Source organism: Melospiza melodia, chromosome 4 (genome assembly GCF_035770615.1).
Source record: "Melospiza melodia melodia isolate bMelMel2 chromosome 4, bMelMel2.pri, whole genome shotgun sequence".
NCBI classification, from domain to species: Eukaryota; Metazoa; Chordata; class Aves; order Passeriformes; family Passerellidae; genus Melospiza; species Melospiza melodia.
This window is the reverse complement of record NC_086197.1, coordinates 6,407,130-6,429,901: the sequence shown is the minus strand read 5'-3', so window position 1 is coordinate 6,429,901 and position 22,772 is coordinate 6,407,130. Positions and strand designations below refer to the sequence as shown.

The 22,772-nt window shown below is 40.9% G+C and overlaps 1 protein-coding gene across 3 annotated transcripts in view; it reads left to right on the top strand.

Moving 5' to 3' along the window:
* The window catches only part of USP6NL (USP6 N-terminal like), a 115,672-nt gene that overhangs the window by 42,834 nt on the left and 50,066 nt on the right, over nt 1-22,772 (top strand). For 2 of the 3 annotated variants that reach the window (XM_063153719.1, XM_063153717.1), the window contains 2 exons: nt 11,988-12,061; nt 14,889-14,971. In XM_063153719.1, the coding sequence (XP_063009789.1) occupies nt 11,988-12,061; nt 14,889-14,971 (157 nt within the window). Of the gene's footprint in view, nt 1-5,123; nt 5,346-11,987; nt 12,062-14,888; nt 14,972-22,772 lie in introns of those variants that run through there. The other variant, XM_063153718.1, reaches the window with a different exon arrangement.

The window sequence follows — 22,772 nt, the reverse complement described above, 5'->3', positions numbered from 1 at the left end:
TTCTACTTGAAAATGAATGCTGAGGTTTCCCCATGCAGAGGCTGTGTCCACACAGGCAGAGCAGCAGCTCAGCCCTCGGGAGGCTCAAGTTCAGCTGTGAGCAGAGGCTGCAGGGAGGTTCTCTCACACTCTGGGCCAGGACTCGTCCCTGTGTGCTTCACGTTGTCTCTTCCAGGAGAAGGCAGAAAAGTCAAAGGCTGCTAGGACATGTGCAGCTGGGGAGTAAAATGTGGTGATTTCAGGAGCTGCTCATGTGTTGCCTGTTTGTGAACGCTTCCTTCTCCAGAGTTTCACGTGGGGCCAGCAGGGTTTGGGCAGTGCCTGAGCTGAGCAGCAGCTCGGTGCCAGCCCTGGGGCTGCGGGTGCTGGGCAGCTCTGGGGAGCTGCTGCATCCCCATGGGGCTGTCCAGGTTCTGCTCCTGCCACCCTCAGTCAGAGCTGCTGCTTTTCTGAGCTGGCTTGGAGCTCTTGAGTCTTGCTAAGTGGCAGAATAGCATGTATTACAAAAACAAACCCTCCTTTTCTTCCTGTTGTAATCAGTTAAATCGGCTGTGTAATTAAATGATGAGCTGGACTGTGGCTGTGTCAGTGTGTTCACAGCTCATCTGTGTAGAACAATTCTCTTTATTTGAGCCAGTATAAAATGATACCAATATCACTGAAATTTTGTAACTAGAAACCTCTAGCTTCTCTAGCTTCCTCAAAAATTAAGAACCTCCCTCTTTTAAAAAACTTCATCCAGAGTCTGTATGAGTGTTGTCTTGGTGATGTTTTAAACTGGGAATACACTTCACATCACTAACGCTGAATTTTAAAATATAATTATTGTTTGCTTCATTAATTTTGACTAATGCAGAGAGAAAAATGATTAATCAGGAGACTTAACATAATTAGTGCAGTGTGGCAACTGACTACTTAAATATAAGTCTGTTAACGTGGGAAGCACAGCTCTTGTTTTGAAATGTTCTACTTTGTGTCAGAATTGAAAATATTAGAACCATTTTACTCTTTAAATTGATGTGGCAAATCTTAGTGCTGTGAAAACATTCATATTCTACCACTAATTATGATGTACAAAACAGGAAATCTGAAATTATGTTGGAAATCATGTCAGCATTTCGGAGAATTTTTTAATGTTATTTGGATTTATGTTGCTGGGAAAAAAATATTTTATATGTCGTCCTGATATATGGCATTGGGAAAGCAAAGAAGAAATTTATTGCAGAGAGCTGCTACATTCAGTCTTGCTGAAGGATGGTTTTGCTCGTGTGTTTAGTAGCCTGTCTTGGTTAAAAGAAGTATGAGCAGTGTCAGTGTACAGAAGGGACATTTTAGTTCTCAGAAGCCTCTGGGAACTGCAGGTATAATGTACTTTAAAAGTGCAAGGAATTAAAAAAAAAAGGGCATTTTCAACTAAATTTGCTTATTTAATCATAACCAGTACCTGAAAAGCCACTGGTGTAAAAGTATGCCTTAACTTATATTAGGTTGAGGGTAAAATTCCTGAAATATTTCTGCTTTTCATCTGTCAATATTGTTTCTGAGGTCAAGTGTCTGATCTTCCCGTAAATGCAGCAGATGATTTGCAGCATATTTTATTAAGACATAATTGTAAAGGCTAGGGCTAGTGCTGGGAAAGGTCATGGATTTCAGGAGGAGTGTGGGAGTAATACTCATGAGCTGTAGATGAAACAGATTTTATGTTACTGTGGGATCAGTTCTAGCCACAGCAGGAGTTCTAAGAAATGCAATCTTTTAGTGGAAGAGCATAAAATGATTTGCAGTAGTAGAAAAGCTGCTGTGTTTTTCCATGAAGGCCGTGTCTCCGTGTCCCATGGCTGCTGGGGTGGCACATGTGTCACACCCAGCGCTCGCTGTGTCCCATGGCTGCTGGGGTGGCACATGTGTCACACCCGGGGCTCGCTGTGTCCCATGGCTGCTGGGGTGGCACATGTGTCACACCAGGGGCTCGCTGTGTCCCATGGCTGCTGGGGTGGCACATGTGTCACACCAGGGGCTCGCTGTGTCCCCCGGAGCTGCAGAGCTGCTGGCAGGGCTGAGCTCTGCAGGGTTTGCATCTCCTGACACACAAACAAACGTGTGGCTGAGTGACCGCTGCCGTGTGGCCACAGTGCTGCTCTGTCATGGCACTGAGGGAACACAAAAATCCTGATCAAAGGGCCAGATACCAACTACACCCTTGGGAAGAGAAGAACAAAGGGTGACTTAAGCTCAGACATAAGACATTAGCTAGTTGTGGCACAAGTCAGACCAGTCTTTGCATACTGGCAAGCCCCAAATTATACCCAGCCTGAGTTTTTACATTGAAGTCTGTTAAGAGCTGACATAAATGTTTCAGGTTGTGTTGACAGAGGTTTGGGCAGGAGGGTGGGTTGTGCATTGCTTTTGTCCTCTTTTTCTTTCAAGAAAGGAGCATTGTTCAAAATTGGGCTTACTCTTTTCAGTACAGCTTGTTGAAAATTGGCAATTATGGTTTCTTCTGGCTTTGCAACTGATTATGTTAACCTTCAGCAAATTAATTATCTTCTGGCTCATGACTGCACACAACACTTTGTGAAATGGAATTACAGCAGAGCCCTGCCAGATCTTGTCACTCCACTTTGTAACCCTGGTGGGAACTTTCATAAGGCTCAGCAGTGAGGTGATGACATGAGAACTCCAACTGCAGCTCCCAGCTGGTTAGGTGTAGGTATTGCTGATGGAGTGATCTGATTTTAAGGTTTAATTATTTACATGAAACACACAGAAAAACAAATTGCAAATTAGGATTAATTAAGTGGCCAAGTTGTATTTTATTAGAGTATATTTTTTTCTGTTTTATTCTGAGTTTTGTGCTTTCATTGCTCCATTAACTAGAAATGTTAATAGGCTATGTTATTAAAAATAAAAAGATAGGCATATTGCAGTAACTGATTAATATTGGTAGAGTTTCTGTAAGCCCTTTAGTCCATTGTTGCTTAAAAGCAAGATAAAGTATTTGATTTAAATTCTATGCGATACATAGACTCCTAAATTCTCATTTCATGTTTTGACACTGTGGAGTATTGCTTAGCAAGGCTGCCTTGATTTCCCTGCTCTTGCTTTGAGTCCTTTGGAGATCACTTTAAAATTGATTTGAGAGGGTTTTTAGTAGCAGTTAATTCTACTAATTTCCAAAGTGACCATTTTCCATTGGTGGACGTGCAGTGTCTCATAGGGGATGTTGCAAAACTGCAAGAGCTCTACCATAGTGAAACTTGATTTTTCATTAAGATGAGAGTTCTGTCACATTTCTTCAGGGAAGTTAAGTCTTTACTTTTATATTTTTCACTCATTACTCCTCATGCTGTAAAACTAGATTAGTGTCTACTCTGAATGCTGGTTATTAAGAGGGGGAGGTGCATGTGTTTTGCTGTTGCAATGGGCTTTTTTTAGTGCAGAGCAAAATGCAATATATTGATTTTCCAAAGAGTTCTACTCTATCTTTCAGCTTTTCTTTTCTTTGGAATAGAAAGAAATTTCAGTTAAGCCAAAATCTTACATTTTCTGTGTGTAAGTCTATTGAAAAACACCCACAAAATCAGACATGCTAAACTTGAGACACTTAAGGGAAGTATCAGTATAGATCTCTAGTACAGTTATAGTGTGTGTATATATATATATGTGTGTGTGTGTGTGTGTGTGTGTGTGTGAGAGAGAGAGAGTAATATGGCTTATTGCTGTCTGTGATGCAGCAGTGATGTTAAAAAGCAAATTGTTTTCAAGTGGTGAGGAGGTGAGAGAGTTAACCTGGGACAAATGCTTGTGTTCATTGTGTGTGAGTTCTTGCCATCCTCACCACAAATATGCTCACACATAAGGAAACAGAAAGAAGCTGCTTTCAGTTCAGTAGCTCTGTTATGAGCAAAGGGAAGATGATTATTTCTGTGTAGCAGGATTGCTGTTGTGCGTGTCAGCAGTAAGAAAATGCTGCTTTTGAGGGAAATGTGCCTGGTAGTGGACATGGCACTGGCTTAGTCTAAACTCATAGTGATTCCAGAGACTAAACTATTGACACCTGGGCTTGGGTGGGATCCATGAGCAATAATCATGGTAAAGACAAAGGAGCTGCTGCTCATTTCCAGGCTCAGTGCTCTGCCACACGATATGGGGAGGAAGGTTACAACAATTGAAGGAACTGTTCTTTTTTCAGTCTCTGGGGAAAAAAGAATAGTCCAACACACTTGATGAGATCTCCTGTTCCTGGCATTTTAACACTTCTCTGAGTGCAAGAAAACCACAAAAGGGTTGAGGCTGGAAGAGACCTCTAGAAGTCATCTGTGCTCAAGCAGGGCTGTGCAGAGCTGCTTGCCCAGGACACCCCATGGATGGGGATATCTCCAAGGATGAAGAGAGATTCCACAGCCTCCCTGGGTAACCTGTGCCAGTGCCACTGATCATCTTTCAGCTGGCTTCACAAAGTGTCTGGTAGTGTGTGTGCCCTGACTTGCTGAGCTTAGGATATTGGCTGGTTCCTGACTGCAGGCATCCCATAGCAGCAGAATGGCAGGGTGAGAGAGCATGTGTGGGGGCTGAAGTCTGTGCAGGAGAATGGCTTTGTGTGTGTCCTGGGATATTTGGTACAGAAATCTGTTTTTTGGGTTCTACTCCTGAATTTTTGTACTTTTAGCAACAAAAATGTTGTTGTCAGCCTCTGATGTCCTGGGTGTTTCAAGTTCCCAAGATATCTTGAAGAGTAAAGGAATTTTGATCAGAAAATATGTAAAATCTCCATCCTTTACGTAGGGAATGTCAGTTACAGAAATCTAAACTGTATTTTTTAGAGTTACCTAATTTTGTGGTTTCTTAGGTAATAAGCCAGGAAAAGGGTACTTCAAGCCCCATTTCAAGTAAGTCCTTTCAGTAAAACCCTTTTCCTGCAGCACTTGGAAAACACCAGCAAGAATTCTTGCCCAAGAGCAGAACAGTGATGTGTTACAGGAGCCCTGGCCTCTGAGGCTGTTTGTTCAAATCCTTTTGTTTATTATGAGCTGGAATGCAGGGCTGTGGGCTGGGCTGGAGAACAGCAGCGTGGTGCCTTCGTGACACTCGGCATTAACAAATGGCATCTTTGTTCCAGCCCCTGCAGCTCCTGCAGCTCTAGAGGGGCTGTGTCTGGAAAAAGGAGCACGTGTCAAGTGCCTCAGTTGTGTGCAGCAAATGCAGCAAGTGGAGGAGGAGAACTTTTCCCCAGTCATTTCTGATAAACTCATTTAGAATATGGTGTAGAAGCAAACAGATTTACTTCATGAAGACTAAAGCAGAACTCTACAAGGACTGGGAAGAAAATGACAGTCTAAAGACTGGTAAAGTGTTGTGTAAAATTTTATATACTGGTCTTTAATTGTTTACATTGTGCTGTTATTATCTCTCATTTTAAATTATCGATAACTGATTTTAAACTAATAATATGTAAGGAACATAATTATGTTTAATGGTGGAAGAAATGTATCTCAGTTAACTTCTGGAAATAACATTTCAGAGAAAGTGTTGCTATGCAAAAGGGATTGTTTTTAACTAACAGTTAACTAACTGGTCTAACTAACCAGTTCATTTTATGTTAAAAGCTCTTCTCTGTTTTAGAAATTCTCTTTTCATGAGGAGAAAGTATAATAAATGATGCTCAATCCCTTTTGTTCAGAGCAGCTTGAGTATTGATGTGCAGGTATTTACCAAGATTCTTCCTTTTGAACATGGTGTACCCACAGCAAAATACTATGAAGTGTACGTCATGGCTTTTATTTCGTTGTTTATGGGAATGAACTGGAAGGAAAATAAACAGCCTGAGTATTTAAGGGACTCTCTGCTATGACCAGAGAGTTTGTTTACTGCTCTGATATGTGCTTTGAATGTGTAGATGCATAGCAGCTGGTGGTGGTGCCTGCACACAGGAATGTGTGCCAGTGCAGCTCTTTGAGCAGTGGGATGTGTAATGTGCAAACAAGCAAGAATTTTAGTAAAGTAACGGGAAACAAAGTAACATTTCCAATTCTTTTGGGGTTTTCAGAGTGCTCTGCAGTTGGTGAGACAATGATGGTGGGTTAAAGGAGAAAAAAGGAAGAAATAACTTTTCAGAATTTGGGATAAGGTTGCACAGGATGCCCTTGGTATACTGAGCCCCATGGAAAGAGAGTGCTGCGGGTGCTGGTCCACAGTGGGTGACCCTGAGCCAGTGTGTGTGCCCAGGGGTCAGTGGCATCCTGGCCTGGGCCAGCAATGGTGTGGCCACAGGACCAGGGCTGGGATTGTCCCCTGTACTCAGCACTGATGAGGCCACACCTCGAATCCTGGGATTGGCTTTGGCCCCCTCATGACAAAAAGGACATTGAGGTGCTGGAGTGTGTCCAGAGAAGGGAATGGAGCTGTGATAGTGTTGGAGCACAGATCCTGTGCACAGTGACTGAGGGGAGCTGGGGGTGTTTGTCCTGGAGAAAAGAGGCTCAAGGGGGAAACCTACTGCTCTCTACAGCTCCCTGCCAGGAGGGTGTAGCCAGGTGGGTACTGGAAAGCAAGGCAACCCTGACAAGGGGGAGAAAGATGAGGAGGACTCCATAATATAAGAAGGCTAATTAACTACTTTATTATACTATTTTATTCTATATTATATTACACTATATTACTTACTATATCTGTTACTATATCTATCTTATTACTATATCTAAACTGAATTTGCCAAGCACTGAACTGCCCTCCTCTCGTGACTGTCAGCCGTCAGTCCCGACTCACACACACACAGCCCTGATAGGCCAAGGAAACAAAACCCCATCATTCTGGGTAAACAATCTCCATATTGCATTCTACTTTGGCACAAACACACAGCAAATGAGATAAGAGTTGTTTTGATCATTCTTTTCTCTGCTTCTCTCAGGTTAGAGAATGTGAATCCCACAGGTGGGGACTGGGCTCTTCTTGCAGTAACAAGTGACAGAATGAGATGAAATGAGTTCAAGATGCATTAAAGTAGTTTAGATTGGATATTAGGAATAATTTTGTTCCCAAAAGGGTTCTCAAGCTCTGGAAAAAGGCTGCCTAGGGGAAGTGGTGGAGGCAACATCCCTTAAGGTATTTGAAAGCACTTGGTGCTTGGAGGCACCAAGCCTCTGGTGCTTGCATGGCACCTCCAGGCACCACTGCCATGGTGGGCTTGGCAGTGATGAGTTAATGGTTGGACTCAATGATCTTAAAAGTCTTTTCCAACCTAAACAAATCTGTAATTCTTCTTAAATTTATGGCACATCTGTAAGAGGCAGTTTGTTCTACTGCTGCTGATGCATGAGCACTGCAATGTACCTTGTACCTACTGCTCCTTCAGTGTAAGGAGCTCACTGAGGCTCTTGGTGGTACTCATTTCATACTGCCTTCATGAGGGAGCTGCTCCGTGGTTGTTACCTTTGGCAGGTGAGGTACAGAGGTACTGCCTGGTCATTTTTTAGGCTATTCCAGAGAGAACCAGAGTTAGAGTTACCCCAAAGACCATTCCTATAAATTATATGCCTACCTTTGTAGGGACTAGAGATGTGAGGATTGCACATGGAGATCACTTTAAAAAAGGCTGTGCCTTACTGGTTTGCACTTCTGAACAGGATTAGAAGCCATGCAGGATTAGACAAACAATTCAAAATACAGGTACTTAGTAAACCTTGTAGACCAGGAACTTCTCTTTTTGTAGGAAAGAAGAGTGTTTTACTGTCTTCTGGCCATTCCTCCCTCACAGCAGCTGAGTTCTGCCAGGCTGTGGTGAAGGCCAGGTGTAACTATGGGCTCTGTGTTAGCAACCCCAACCAGGAGCTGCTGCCAGGCTGTCACAGGCTGTTCAGCTCCTTCTTGACTGCTGGAAATAGTCCTGCCAGTAACCCCTCCTTTATTCTGGAAAAATGAGTTACTGCAGGGACTGCAAGAGGGATCCTTAGTGTTTGGCTCAGTGATTTAAATGAATACAAAATTACATTGTTGTAAATTTTTCCCCCTACCTCCCCCTTAAATACATGTTTAGGTGGATTATAGGGGTCCTTGGGTTAAGATTCTCTGGTGTCTGTAAGTGACTCCATCCACAGCTACTCTTCATCCATGTGGAACAGAAGAGAGATATGTCATGAAAGCAAGAGTGAAGCAGGATTTTTTAAAGTTTCATCAGATCATGAAACCATATCTCTGTTTCTTGCAAAAATCTCTATCCTTGAGAAGTTTCAGTAAAATTCAGCATTTAATTTTTACACCTATTTGTAGGCTACAACCTTATTTTTTCTTTACTAGTGTTTATTTTTACTTGGATTTGTTGTTTTGCTGTTAAATGTCACTTAAGGCAGTGTCTTCCAGGTAGTTTAGCATTCATTAATAAAGCATAATGTTACGTATTTTTAATTTGCATTATGTCTGTTGCTCCTGAGGAGGTTCAGGACACTTGGGAATTTTCACAGTGAGAACAGCCATTGGAATAATCTCTCCAGGGCAGTGGTAGATTCCCTAAGACTGGACACCTCTAAGATTCAGCTGAACTGGGCGTTGGACATTCTTGTCTAGACTGTGCTTTGGCCAAGAGAGCTTGGACCAGATGGGCCTTGAGGTCCCTTGGACCTGTCATTCTGTGATTGGTGCTGGGCAGGATTTTATGCTGCTTGTACCTTGTAAGCCTGTCTGATTTTGGGGGGACTTGAAAGTGCTGTTTAGCCATGCCACTGTTGACAGAATTTATCATCAGGTCACTGCTAATATATTTCCCATTTTTTAGTTCAAATCAGTTCTCTGTACTAATTAATTGACTATATATTAATGTTGACCTCATTTGTGATGGCATTGTTTTCTGTATAATCTGTAATGCTAACTTTTAATTAGTAAATTTAATCATACTTGTATCATATCGTTAACTGCTTTCACTGAGATAACACTGAAGAAAACTGATAAGACTTTAGAATACCAGTTATTTGTCTTCAGTTTCATAGAGATGCATTTTTGTGCCAAAGAATTTTTCTTGTTCCCATATTTAGCTTTTACTTTATCAGGAATCAATTTAAAATTTCTAAGTTGGATGTATTTAAATATTTCCTCTTATAAGAAAAATCAAATATTTCCTCTTATAAGAAAAATCATGTTTAATGCTTATCTCCCAAAATAAAAGCTCTTGCCCCCACCTCAAGCTGTTTTCTGGGTTTTCAGTATGGATGGATTAATGAAACACTGAACTATCTCAGTGCAGCTGGAAGGTTAAGATGATTGTGGCAGAAAGCAAAGAGGATTACTTTAAAGGCAATGAATATGATAATTTACACACTAAATGTAATTGAATTGTCATGAGACACAGAACATGCCAAACTTTGATTCACACATTGCTTATGCAGAGGAAGGCATGGTAAGCCATGGCCACGTTTTCAGCATAAATCAGGAACTTGCTTTCTGGTGCAAATACAGTTTGGCATTCTTTTAAGCAAAGGTTCCAACTTTTTTCAGCTTACACTGTTATTCTGTGTTTTTGAAGATCTATGCATGTCCTTTTGAGCACATTTTACAATAAAAATAGAAACAATTTTTAGTTCTGTTTAAAAAATGTGTCAGCTACATACTACGTGAATGTTTTGACTCCAGTGTGTTACAATATTGTCTGCTTATATTCAGCCAAACTCTTTCACTCTTTCTTAAATTAAATCTAATCTCTTCTATTTGGAAATTAATGATAGGATTTGTAATCTCTTTCTTGAAGCTCAGCAGCAGGTGAGCTTTAAAGTTTAAACAAGGGAGCTTTTCCCCACAGCTGTCCATTGGAGAAATGGAGATTTGGGTCAATCAGTACTTGAAGTTGCTGAAGGAATGTCAGATTTCTAAGGAAGTTAAAAGTTTATTTTTTAAAAACTCACAATTAGTCTTCTGTAAAGATTTGCTGTAAGCACAAATCTGTTTTACAGAGGGAAACACAATTTAATTTTGGTTACAATTCCTTTATCTTCTCACTTTGAAAGTAAAACCAGGCTTCACCCACTGCTTTTTGTCAGCGTTGATTTGGTAGCTTTAGTGGACATCATCAGTTCAGCAGACACACTGTGTCCACTAGTAAAGATTAGGAACCAGATTGTTGTGATTGTGCTGGGGCAGTGCTGGGATGCCCTGGCAGTGCTGTGGGGCTGTGTCTGTGCAGCCCCTGGGTGTGCAGGGCTGGGGAGGGGCTCTGGGAGCCGTGTCCTGCTCAGAGCTCACATGGGCAGCCAGGGTAACAGAGCCCTGCAGTAAAGGCTGTAAAGCTGTGCCAGAGAAAAGCAAACCTGAGACCCAGCTCTTTGTGTCTTGAGTCCCCTTTCAGCTTGGGAATAAAGGAATCAGCACCAAAGCACAGGAGGAGCAGTGAAGTCTGAGCAATATGAAATGGTTCTACTCACCCCTTATCTTACAGGGAGGAAATTATTTGTCAGTGTTGTAGCTTAGAGATGTAAAGCTTCCAAATATAGCAGATTCAATTAATTTTTTTTTTCTCCCTCAAATAACTGTAAATACATGTGTGCTGCTTCTGCTGCACTGGAGAAAATGACAGAGCTCTATGTATTCTTAATAAACAGGAGTAATGTGATTGGCCAATGATGGTGACAAAAAAAAAAAACGACGGGGCCAGGTGAGGGTAACCAAGTGTGATTTCTGGGGATCATAAATGAAAGCTTTGAAGAAGCAGCCAGACCTTCCCTTAGGGGAGCTTGGACAGGCAGTGCTGTTGTCCAGATGCTGGTGCTTGTGTCTGTGTGGGTCATACTGAGGTTCTCTGAGTGTTCCCCTGGAGAAAGAGGGAGTGAAAACAAGCAGAGACCATGTTAAATCTCTAACAGATGCCTTAAAAGGCCTCCTTGGCACAACTTCGTGTTGAGAAATATGTAGGTAACCTTTACTAAAGGAACACAGGTTTGAACAAATAATTGTGTTAATGTCATATGATAGAAAACTGTAATATCTGATATGTTTTTCTATTTCATGGCCCAGATGGTTGGTATGTGCAATTCCTGAAGTTCATTATGTTGCCATGAACTAGATAGGGAAAAAACCCCACATGCTTGGAGTTATTTTTGTAACAGTGTTAGATTGAAATATATTTTAAACCTTTTTCAAACCTTGCTTTATCTGAAGTTCATTGCTTTTTAATAATCAAAATAATTCAATGCTTAAATATTTCACAAACTTAATTAAAGTGGATTTACCTCATGGGTTTGATATATTTGGGATATTGAAGTATGTTCTATTGTTGGATATTCAGAATAACAACTTTTCCTTTCTTTGCTCTCTGTTCCTGGCCATTTCCTAGAGATGGTTTCTGCTCAGGGAACAGTACTGAGCAAAACTTGAGCTCCACTCATGTAGTAAATGCTGCATCTGCAGTGTCCTCATGTCCAGTGCTTACTCACACACTGTCTTTTTTGTTTTTGCCTGACAACCTTCCTGTTGTCATATCCTTGCGCTTATTCCAGCTCTGGGTTGCCCAAGTTGCAGTTCTGACATTGTAATGACATCCTTCCCTGATTTCTGAGAAATAAGTTGTAGGCTATTTCCAAGAAACCATGCAGTACTTCTTCAGTATTCCAAGATCTCTACAAATCCTGTAATTACTTCACAATTTTGTTTTAAGCCAGTAGTGAATGTTTCAGCTTTCTTTGCTATTAGAATGTTTGTGGAATTGCCAATTAGTGGCCTTTAGTACTTTCTTCAGCCTTTCAGTTAGTGGGTTGTGCAGAATTATTTCATTACTGTATTTAATATCTACATTGGTGGGAAATCAGAAATATTCTAAACTTAGCAGTTAAGATACTGTGCTTTGAGCAATATTCAGGACATGTACCAAGGTCATATTTTCCTTTGACCCAACAGTTTTGGCATTCCTCTGTTGAAGCAGTCTCCCTGAAGTTGATTTTCCAAGTATTTGGCTGCAGTTGTTTTTTCACAAGGGAGAAAATCTGAATAACCTGATTTTAATTCCTCTGCAGGTGCAGATGCTGAGCAGGATGCTGCTGTCAAACTTGCCCAGGAACGAGCAGAGATAGTTGCCAAGTATGACAGAGTAAGTGAACTTTTTAGTCATTTAAAAGACATTTTAGAATCTTCATAATATGTCTGTTTAAAAAGTGAATCATGATTCCAGCTAGCTGTTGTTTAAAATACTCTGTTGGGTACTAATCTGGTGTTTAATGATACACTGGCCTCTGTGGGTGAATTAAACTCTCTCTGCATGGGGGATATTCTGGATAGTGACTCAATCAACTCATTTTTCAGGTGCATAGCAAGTTACTTTGGGACCATTTCAGGGAGTGTATTGTATTAGAAATAGTGAAGGTGGGGTGTTTGAGGATGCTCAGATATCTCACAGATATGTGAGATCAGAAGGACTCTCATTTTACTTTTAATTTATTTAATCTTTTGTTAAGGTAGTACAAATACTGAAATCATAGCAGAAGAAGTAAAAGATGAGTGAGCTGGATTGTTTCTCATCTTGTGGGGATCTAAAGAAATCCCTGCTCATACCATGTTTGTTCTTGGACCCCTTATCAGGAAAAGCCTGGCACTGACTGTGCCTAGAATGCTTACACAGTGGTCAGGTATTTTTGTACCACTTATGGACTTTTTAAGTGTCACTGGAGTACAGAGCAGTAGCCTTGTTTGTGGAGTTCACGGAATGTTTCATGTCCCAGAATTACCGCACACTGTGCAAACCACCAGTAAATGAGAGGCTCACCCTGGACTGAGGACAAACCTGCTGGTGTGTGGCAGGCTGACACCAGCTGCTGCTCAAAGCTGCTCAGGCACTGCCACCTCAGCTGGGCAGGGGACAGAAAATGTAACGAAAGACTCATGAGTTGGGATAAAGGCAGGGAGAGATCCTTCACCAGTGACTGTCTTGGGCAAAGCAGACCTGAGTTGAGGAAATCTGTTTAATTTATTACCAATCAAATCAGAGTAGGACAATAAGAAAATAAACACTGGATCAAAAACATTTTCTGCCCAAGCCTCCCTTCTTCCTGGGGTTAGCCCTGCTCCTAGTTTTCTCTACCTCCTCCACCTGAGCAGTGCAGGAGGATGGGGAATGGGGGCTGTGGTCAGTTCATCCCGCGTGGTTTCTGTGACTCTCTCTGTGGTGCTGTTCACAGAGGTCTCAGGTTGAGGGAAGAGATGAGGATCTGACTCCAGAAGGCTTGATTTATTATTTTGATATATATTACATAAAAACCATACTAAAAGAATAGAAGAAAGGATTCCATCCGAAGGCTAGCTAAGCTAAGAATAGAAAAAGAATGATAACAGAGGCTTGTGACTGACCGAGACAGTCCAGACACCTGATTGTGATTGGCCATTAATTAGAAACAACCACTTGAGACCAATCACAGATGCACCTGTTGCATTCCACAGCAGCAGATAACCATTGTTTACATTTTGTTCCTGAGGTCTCTCAGCTTCTCAGGAGGAAAAATCCTAAGGAAAGGATTTTTCATAAAAGATGTCTGTGACATCCTTCCTGCTTGAGGGTTTGACTCCTTAAACTCTTCCCTTTTTCCAGTGGGGATATCCCTCCCATAGGCTGAAGTTCTCCATGAACTCTTCAGGATGGGTCCTTCCCCTGGGCTGCAGCTCTTCATGAGCTGCTCCAGCATTGGTCCCTCCATCAGGGTCAGTCCTTCAGGCACTGGAGCTCCAGCATGGGTCCCCCATGGGGTCACAGGTTATTGCAGCGACTTGATGAGGGCTCCTCAGGGTGAGAGAGATGGATGAGAGTCTTGGTTCATGATCAGAAGGCTGGATTTATTGATATATGATATATGATACATTATTACTATACTAAAAGGAATAGAGAGAGAAGTTGCAGAAGCTGCTAAGCTAAGAATAGCATAGGAAAGAAAGAATAACAAAGTTCTGTGTCCAGCAGAAAGCAAGGACAAACTCTCCCGTGAGTGGTCAGCAAATCCAAACATTCACAGAAGACCAATCAGAGATGCACCTGTTACATTCCACAGCAGATAATTATTGTTTACATTCTTCTTCTGGGGCCTCAGCTTCCCAGAAGATGAACAAATCCCAAAGAAAGGATTTCTATGAAAAAATGTCTGTGACAACAGGTCTTGCCACCAAGCCTGCTCCAGTGTCACCTGGCCCATGGCCAGTGGCAGGTCCATACTGGAGCTGACTTTGTCTCTGTTGGATGTGGAGGAGGCTTCCAGCAGCTTCTCAGAGGAACTATCCCTGGATCCCCCTGCTACTAAATCCAGGCCACACAAACCCAATTCTCTTTGTGTTCTGGGTGATGGCCTGATTTCACAGCAGTAACCTGAGCACAGCCCACAGCAGAAGCAGGCAGAGCTGAAATGTGGTTCAACTTCTGCAAGCCTTTGCAAGATTGGCAGTTGAAGAGCAGGAATGGGGCAGGGATGAATGCATAATTGAGGGGAAACTCAGTGCTGCATTGTTTGACAGCTGCTGCAAGTCAGCATGAACTCAGGGCTGTCTGCAGGATGTGCTCTTGCAGGTGGTTGTTCAGGAAAGATGGACTTGAGAAATGAAACTAGTAGAGGGCACTCTGGGGACCTTGATGGATTATTGTGGAGTTTAACAGCAGGTGTGGGATTACTGTGACTCTGGTTGAAATGTATTTTGTGTATAGAAGTTACCAAAAGAGATTTCCTGTGATGAAAATACTGTTTGTCAGGGCTAGGTGTTGTGCTCTCTTTCTTCTTGGTTGGTTAGGACTGATGTTCTCCTCCTTGTCCTCTAACCTCCTGCCACCATGTCCCAAAGTGTCCCAAAGGTTATGCTTCCAGTGGTTGAATGCTCCCTTATGTGTCTTTATTTATTGTGTCATAAAATATAATTTGGCTTTTTGTTTTTTCCTTTTCCCTTAGGGACGTGAGGGTGCTCAGATTGAACCGTGGGAAGATGCTGACTACCATCTTTACAAAGTCACAGATAGATTTGGCTTTCTACAGTAAGTAGCAAGCTTGTAAAGAAAATAAGATTAAAAGTTTGCTACTATGAATATTCAGGCTCTTTATTGCATTACCTATTTGGTGAAAATAGGTACCTATTTTTATGCCTTTAAGAGATATTTTGGAAACTGCTGTGTAAGTGTTACTGCTGGATAATCTTTCACTGTGCTTTTCAATTCAGTTTCTATCTGGGTTTTTATTTCTGTAATTTGATCTTGCAGAGGGAGTGAAATGTTTTAAAATATTTTTTTAGGGAATGAAAATTGATAGTCTACAAAAAACATATTCCAAGCTAAATTGAAGATAAGTTTTCATTGTGAATAACTTAGTTGGATGTAAACAAACTTGAAGTTCTTGGAAGGATTTTTAAAATTTTTGTTAAAATGTTTAATTGTAAAAAGATCCAAATACATTAAGGTTACTCAGTGGTTGTATATGAGCAAAAGTGTATCTCAGTCCATAAAAGTTTAGTAAATTTTGGCTTCATATATTTTTTTAACCTTACTGAAATCTCTGCTGATTTGGGACCTAATATTGAATCAGCTTTAAGTCAGAAAATGCCAGAGGCCACATGCAGTTCCCCTACAGGTGCCTCCTTTGTAACATAATCTGTTCCTTTTTGGCAAATAGAAGATTGGAGTCTTACATTGTTTTAGGGTTTTTGTGGTTGGCAGATGTAAATGTGCAGCTTGGAGAAACTGAACACAAGCTGACTTGCTACTTCTGATGCTGTTAGGCCTCTCTGAGGTTCTTGGTGTTTGGCATTTTGGTTTGAATACTGAAATGCAGTTCAAATCCAGAAAAATCAGTGATAGTGGAAAACTTAGTAATACCTATGTAATTCATAGTATTGGGAAGGGGGATGTTTATGTTCTGTTTTTGGAGGAATTTTTTTCCTTCTCTTCTTTCTTTTTTGCAATATTGTTGCTTTTACCAGCTGTCAGTTAAAAGTCATCTTTACCTGCAGACTGTGCTTCACTGGGGTGAGTTAATTTGCTGTGTGACATTCCAAGAGATGTTTTTCACACAAAGGGGTCCTTGTGTGGGGAAAGCCCAGCTGCAGCACCAGGTGCCTGCAGTCGTAGCATTCCTAATGGAGAAAGGATGTCAGAGTTATTTTATTTCTGGGGCAGAGGTGATGGAAGCCACTGCAGGGTTCACCTCTGACTCCTGAACTTTTCCTGTTACCTGGATTGTGATATTTCCATTTTTATGTGTTAGGTGTAGAGGATTGTTCCTCAGGTCCTCTCCACTTGCTGCTGCTGTTCAGTCACTGCCCAGATGTTCCTCTTGCTCAGGAACATCCCTACTCCCCAACACAGAAGTAATTCTCTATATAGTCAGCTTCAAGGGCTGAAAGCTGAAAGATTTAAATTACATAAAGACTGTACAGGTTAACAGTGTATGCAGATTATCTCTTCACTAATTGTGCCTATTTGTGGCTTATCCATGTCTTGTTACAGGGCAGATTTCACCAGAGGGTGCTCTCAGGGCTGCTTTATGATTGCTTAAGATAAATTCAGTGTGTTGCAAATGATGTTTTTATTTTCCTGAGAAGCAAAATCTCTCCTAATAGAAGGAATATAATTAGGATAAACAAATCAACTGTCTGTCCCTGAAATGACAATTTATATTGCACTATAGATTTTAACTATGGTCTGGGTCATGTGTGCTGTCATTCCAGGCCTGCTGTGACAGAAATTAACTCCTGTTCTATGAGATTTGAAATGCAGCAGGATGTACCAAAATCCTCAGAAGTTTGTCATCCCTGAGAGCCATCATTCCCTACAATCTCTCAGGTGTTTACAGTGTAAATTAGCAGACAGGCTGATGCACACTGAAAACAAAATCTGGGGCAGTACCAAACTTAGTGCCGTTGTTAAGGTCTACAGGGATTTGTAATCTTGTTTATATTGACATTTAAAATACTAAGAGAGGTGTCTTTTGTGTCAGGAGGGTGCTGGGTGTGAGGAACCTGATACAAAATTAGGGCTTGTTTTCTCAAGTACAATAGGCTTTGATTACTATCAGTGGTTTTCTGTTTTTCCTTGTCTGTGTCCTCTTTGCAGCTTTCCTTGGCTCTGTGAAGGGGCCATTCAAAGTTCAGCTGATTGCTGATAGGGCAGAAAAGATAATTTTGAGGGAATGAAGCACTCAGGCTGCATGTGTGACTTGCCACTAGGTAGAATATGGGAGAATGTAAAGGCTGGAGACATTTCAAGAGTGGTTTTGGTCTCAATCTGCAATTCTTGTGGTGTCCCAGTGTCCTTATGTGCGTGTTAAACTGGGAATTGGTAAACTTGAGGGACGTGAAGACTTAACCTTCTTGCCATACCAGTAGAAGTGGGTTCAGGTTTAATTCAGAGGACTGAGAGGTAGAGGGAAAGTGCCTTTTTATTTACCAGTGGAGGAATTGGATTATGATTTGAAACAGATAAAACATTTCCCTTCAAGTAAAATAAGTCATTTTAACCTGTGTGTAAGACCCTCAGTTGAGGTATCTGGCATCACAATTCTAAGTGATGTAGTATTTACTGTTTACAGGAGTTAGGTCCATCTTTACCCAATATTGTCCTAAATTTTTAGTTGCTGTTGCCTTCAGAACACAATTTAATTTGTTTGCTGCAGTACTTTATTTTGCAGTTCTGCAAATGAATGTGAATGTTCTAGTTAACTTTGGTTATTAAAAGGAAAGTGGTGTGGACAGGTTATTAATATTGCTATTTAAAACAAAAAAAAAATATAGCTGAGTTAGTACTTAATGAATTTAGGGAACAAGAAAGTGTATTCAGTGAGAAGTAGCAGAGCATTATAATAATGAGACTCATTTGAAATGAATAAAGGGAAGTTTTAGAGGGAAGTTGGATGTAGGAAGAACGTTTCCAGCAAAGCTAAGCTGTGAAATAACCTGTGGGGAGCCCAAGGGGCCTGTCTCTTGAGATGTTCAACAGCAGAGTGTGCAAAAGAAAATGCAGATAAGGAGGAGTTTGTTCAGTGGCACTCACTAAACTGTAGCAGCCATGAGCTACTCTGCTGCAAACATAAATTGTACAGTAGGGGCATGCAGGAACCAGAAGAGTGAAGCTCTCATTATTAGCTAAATTGGAGAAAATATGGCTTTTACCAGCTACTGTTGTTGCAAGGCTATAGGGAAGTGGTGGCTTGTGGTTTATTGAAGCCATGGGGTGTTGCAGGCAAACCAGACTCAGCTTGGAGAATTTCTCATCATTTACTGCCAGGTGAAATGACATTCTAACTGCTGACCTGGGTGCTGGCTAGGAACACCCCAAACCATACCCCTGTATCAGGCACCTAGGGCAAGCACCTCTCTCCCCTCTGCCTCCAGGACAAACTTCCCTTGATTTTTGTCCTGGGCTAGCCTTGCATCACCCCAATTCCTTTGGTGAGGCAGTGCAGGAGCTCCTGCACATGATGACTTCTTTCTGCTGCTCCTGGCTCCTTACTTATTTTCTCTATCTGCTCCTTGTGCCTTACATGGCTTCCCCCACCCTGACATGGTGTTCCTCCCACTCCAGCCACGTTCTCAACATCCCCTTCCATGAGTCTCTTCTGTCTTTCCAATTAATATTGTTCCTCTTAATTAACACAGATATACGTGGTATACATGTCACCTGATATACATGGCATACATGGAATAATATATTGAATTAATGCATCAATTAAATAAATATTCATATAACATGGAATAGGCTATTAAAAAACCCCAAAACTATTAACTTTTGTAATGTTTCTTTCAGAGAATCCCACGTCAGTGTTGTCTTAGTCATGACCATGAGAATTGACAGAGCAGACCAGTGTATTTTATACAAGCCCAGTGTGGTTACCAATAAACCTAAAAATATATATTAAAAAAAAAGGAAGCAATATCCCTTCCCAGGAAAGCCTCAGGCATGGTCCTTATTCAGTGCAATTTGTTTTCCAGTGAAAATCCTGCTGCTGATTCCACATGACAGTGCAGGACTGCTGAGCAGTCAGGCTGAGGTGAGAAGTGCCATTCAGTTTGAAAATGAGCATTTTTCCCTCTGAAATTCAGCACCAGTGACTGTATATGCAGTGTGCCAGTACTTTGATAAGATGGGATGTTTTTTCCTGGGAAGCACTGGAGATGGAGGCTTTGAGCTGTGCTGCAGCTGATGGAAGCCCAGCAGCCCCTCTGGGGGTCCCACAGGGCTCAGAGAAGGCTTAGCCTGTGACAGATGATTCTGCTATCAACTATTTTAGGAATGGGAGAAATGCCTAAGATCTCTTCACAGATAGTCATAACAAAAACTGTTTAAGCTGATTTTGGAAATGAAAAAAGGAGGAATGTGTTTGGTATTCATAAAAAATGGGGTTTGTTTGCTCAGTTTTTCCTTTCCCCCCCCTCCTGTTGGATATGTTGTATCTTTTTGGTCAGCATAGTACGAATGTTGACCCTGCACCCCCCAAAAAAGCCGTTCCTCTCTATCCTATCTTGGAACCTGGCTAAGTTTTTAAATTAAATGTCCTCAGTATTTTCAGTGTGGACTGTTCTTTCACCAACCCTTTTCTTTACCTTGCAGATAACTTCTATATGCATTTTTTCTATCAGCAGTCATTGATAAGGGAGTACATTCAGGGAAAAAGAAAACCTGGAGGAGTTTCTGAGAGTCTTGAAACTCATAGCAGGCATTCCAGTAATGCCTCAGGCTCTGGGAATTCCCCCTTCCCCCTCTTGGAATTATTTAGTTGATTTGGTGCTGCTTTGGAATTGATAAAAAAGCTGCTAAAATAAATACCTTATTCCTTGGGTGATGACAAGTTCCCTACTATAACTAGGAATGTTTTAAAAGGTATTTTATTTCTTTAAACTGACAGTTTATATAATGTCTCTATTGATGTCTCTATTTAGAAGTGACAATTTTATGAGTTATTTTTATAGCTAAAAAATTATTGGAGATCTTAAGACAGTAAAAGAAAGCAAGAAATTAAAATGCCAGTGTTTTTATAAGAAAATAAGAATTTAAGCTTTAACTGACTATAGTTGAAACACATACATTTGTTAATATATCCTTGAATATAGCCATGAATATATCACATATATTCATGAGTATATCCTTGTATTTATTTTTGTATTTATTATTAGCATTTTATTTTGTATTTATTAAACTCTCCGGTTAAGTACAAGGACAAAATAACTTGATTCCCCGCCCCACATAATGTTTAGGTTGAATGGTCTCAAGAGCACTGGCTGATTGAATTTACAAAACAGCCCAAACTTTGTCCTGATCCTGAAGTAGGGGAGAAGCTGAGAACAGCATTTTGCAACTGTAGAGGTCAGCACCAGTTTCAAGAGCTGATCCTCTTTGGCCCTTTCAGCACCAGGCCAAAAGTCAGAGCAGGATGAGCCAAATGGCCTCAGTGCCTTCCTAGAATGGCACAGAAAGATAAAATTTGGGCAAATCTGAGCAGCATCACCAACATACCCCTGGGCAATGTACTCCAGGTGCTGAGGGGCTTTGTACTGAAATTTGTAAAGCATAGAACAGCATCCCTGTGATGAAGAAATATCAGCCAGGTTCATTTGTTTTGGTACCCGTTGGAATACAGATTTCAGTCTTTCAGCCATTTGGGGACCAAGCAAACATATTTTTTTAAAAATAAAATGTCCCACCTTTTCATTTTTAGCAGTAAATAAGGATTTATGTTATCTAGTCTTTTAAAGCAATCCTTGTGTGTGTGTATTCTTGCTGATTCTTTTCTATTTCTCTCTCTGTATACCACCCAACTGAGAAGAATGTGTTCTGTTTTCTTTTACAAGAAAACAGTTCAAGACCACAGGTTTGTTTTTCTAAGTAAAATTTTAAAAAATCAGTTTTTGGACTTTGGGGCAGGTACAGCTCAAGTCCAAATTTTACTACTCTTCATTGGGAAATACAGATTCTGACCTAAATACTTGTGGAAAATAGTAAAGCTAAGAAGATTTTCAGAAAGTAGAAAGTGTTTTAGTGTAGAAAGTGTTTTAAGTGGTCAGACATGAATAGTTATGAAATACAAATAACAGAAAAAACTGCAATTTTCTTACTGCAACTTCCCAAAAACTTTTTTATTTCTGTTGTTCCCCAATGAATGCCAGCAACAGAATTGTTCTGGTAACTTTTGGTGATGAGCTGTGAAAATCATAGCAGACATGGCATCATTCAGAAAATTAAAGAGTACTTTTATTTCTTCAGCCTGCACCATATCAGTTCTTTGCAGACCTTGTTATTATCAAGGTTTGTGTTAACTTATATTAATACTTGTTATCTTCTAGCAATAACTTACATTGTCACAATTTGTGGTCTGACTTGGGTGATTCACTTTACATATGTTTTTCCTTTTACTGCCTGCTCAGTAAATGGAAACTAGGGTATATATTTAGTGTGGCAGATGCTGTTATGGTGCTAAATATTCCAGGATCAGCATGGTGAGACTGGGCAGATTGGAGGTTTATTTTGCAAGGTTGTTCAAGTGGGTTTTTATCCCCTGACGACTTTAGTGGTACAGTAGAAATACCAGTGGTAGAAAATACAGGTGTGGTCTGCCCCTCACCCCATTCACGGGGCTCTCTCCAAAATTTGGGTTAGATTTCTTGTGTTACTCTTACAGTAGCTCTGTGCTGGTTCTGATGGAATTGTACTAATTCCCAGCAGCTGAGAATGTGACTCATACCCTTAGTCTTTATCCCATGAGCCTGTTAAAGCAGAGAACATGCTTTGAGAATAGTTTGCTAATGATGGAGATTATCACATTGCCAGAGGCACTTTTCAAATGGCAGAATTCATTCTTCCTTGTGCTGACATGAGACCTACCTGCTCTTTTCCATCAAACTTCACTCTTTAGAAAACACAGTGCGTTTTTATTGGCACCAATGCATTCCTACAGCATGCTCCAAAAATGAGTTAGGGGAGCAAAGAAACTGAGAGCTCAGTCAAGGAATGAGATACTCCATTAAATGTCTCCAAATGAAGCTATTGATTTTTTTTTTTTTCCTCCAGTATTATTATTTTGCCCTGAACTTTTTAACAGAGTGAGCAACCAGTTATCCCCTCTTGGATTCTATTTCTTGGTAATTTGTCTGTAGCCTTGCTGGAAAATAGTCCTTGTCTCTGAAGTATTCTGTGTGCATTCCTTGGTGTTTTCTCCTGTGTGCCTGTTGAACCTCATGGTCAAGAGCAATAACTCTTGCACAGCTCTCCCTGCTGATTTGGGTGGGTGCATGAGTGAATTCTCTGCTGATAAGAGCTGTGAGGACAGGTCTCTGAGGGTTCTTGGCAGCAAAAGAAGTTATGCTGAGATTTTGGGTAAGAGAAAGAAAGAACAAGAAAGAATGAACAAGAAAGAAAGAACGAACAAGAAAGAAAGAAAAGCATGGTTGATGTAATTTGGTAATAATTAAGTGACATTGAAAAAGAAAAAAAAGATTTTATATAATTGTAATTTCAAAGTTTTAGTAGGAGAGTCATGGAATGGGGGTTGGAAGTGACAAGCAGTAACCCCAGCACCACCACTGGAACCCCATAACCACTAAACCACATCACCCAGTGCCAGATCCAGAAGCCTCTTAAACACCTCCAGGGATGGTGACTCCACCACCTCCCTGAGCAACCTGTTACAATGCCTGACCACCCTAAAAGTGGATTTTTTTTTCCCAATATCTAATCTAATCTCCTTTGTCTCAGTTTAAAGCCATTTCCTTTTAAGGCCATGAATCTGCACATCAGAGTTCAAGGAAAGAGCTCCAAGGCTACAAGAAGAGTTGCAGAGTTACTGTTCACAGTG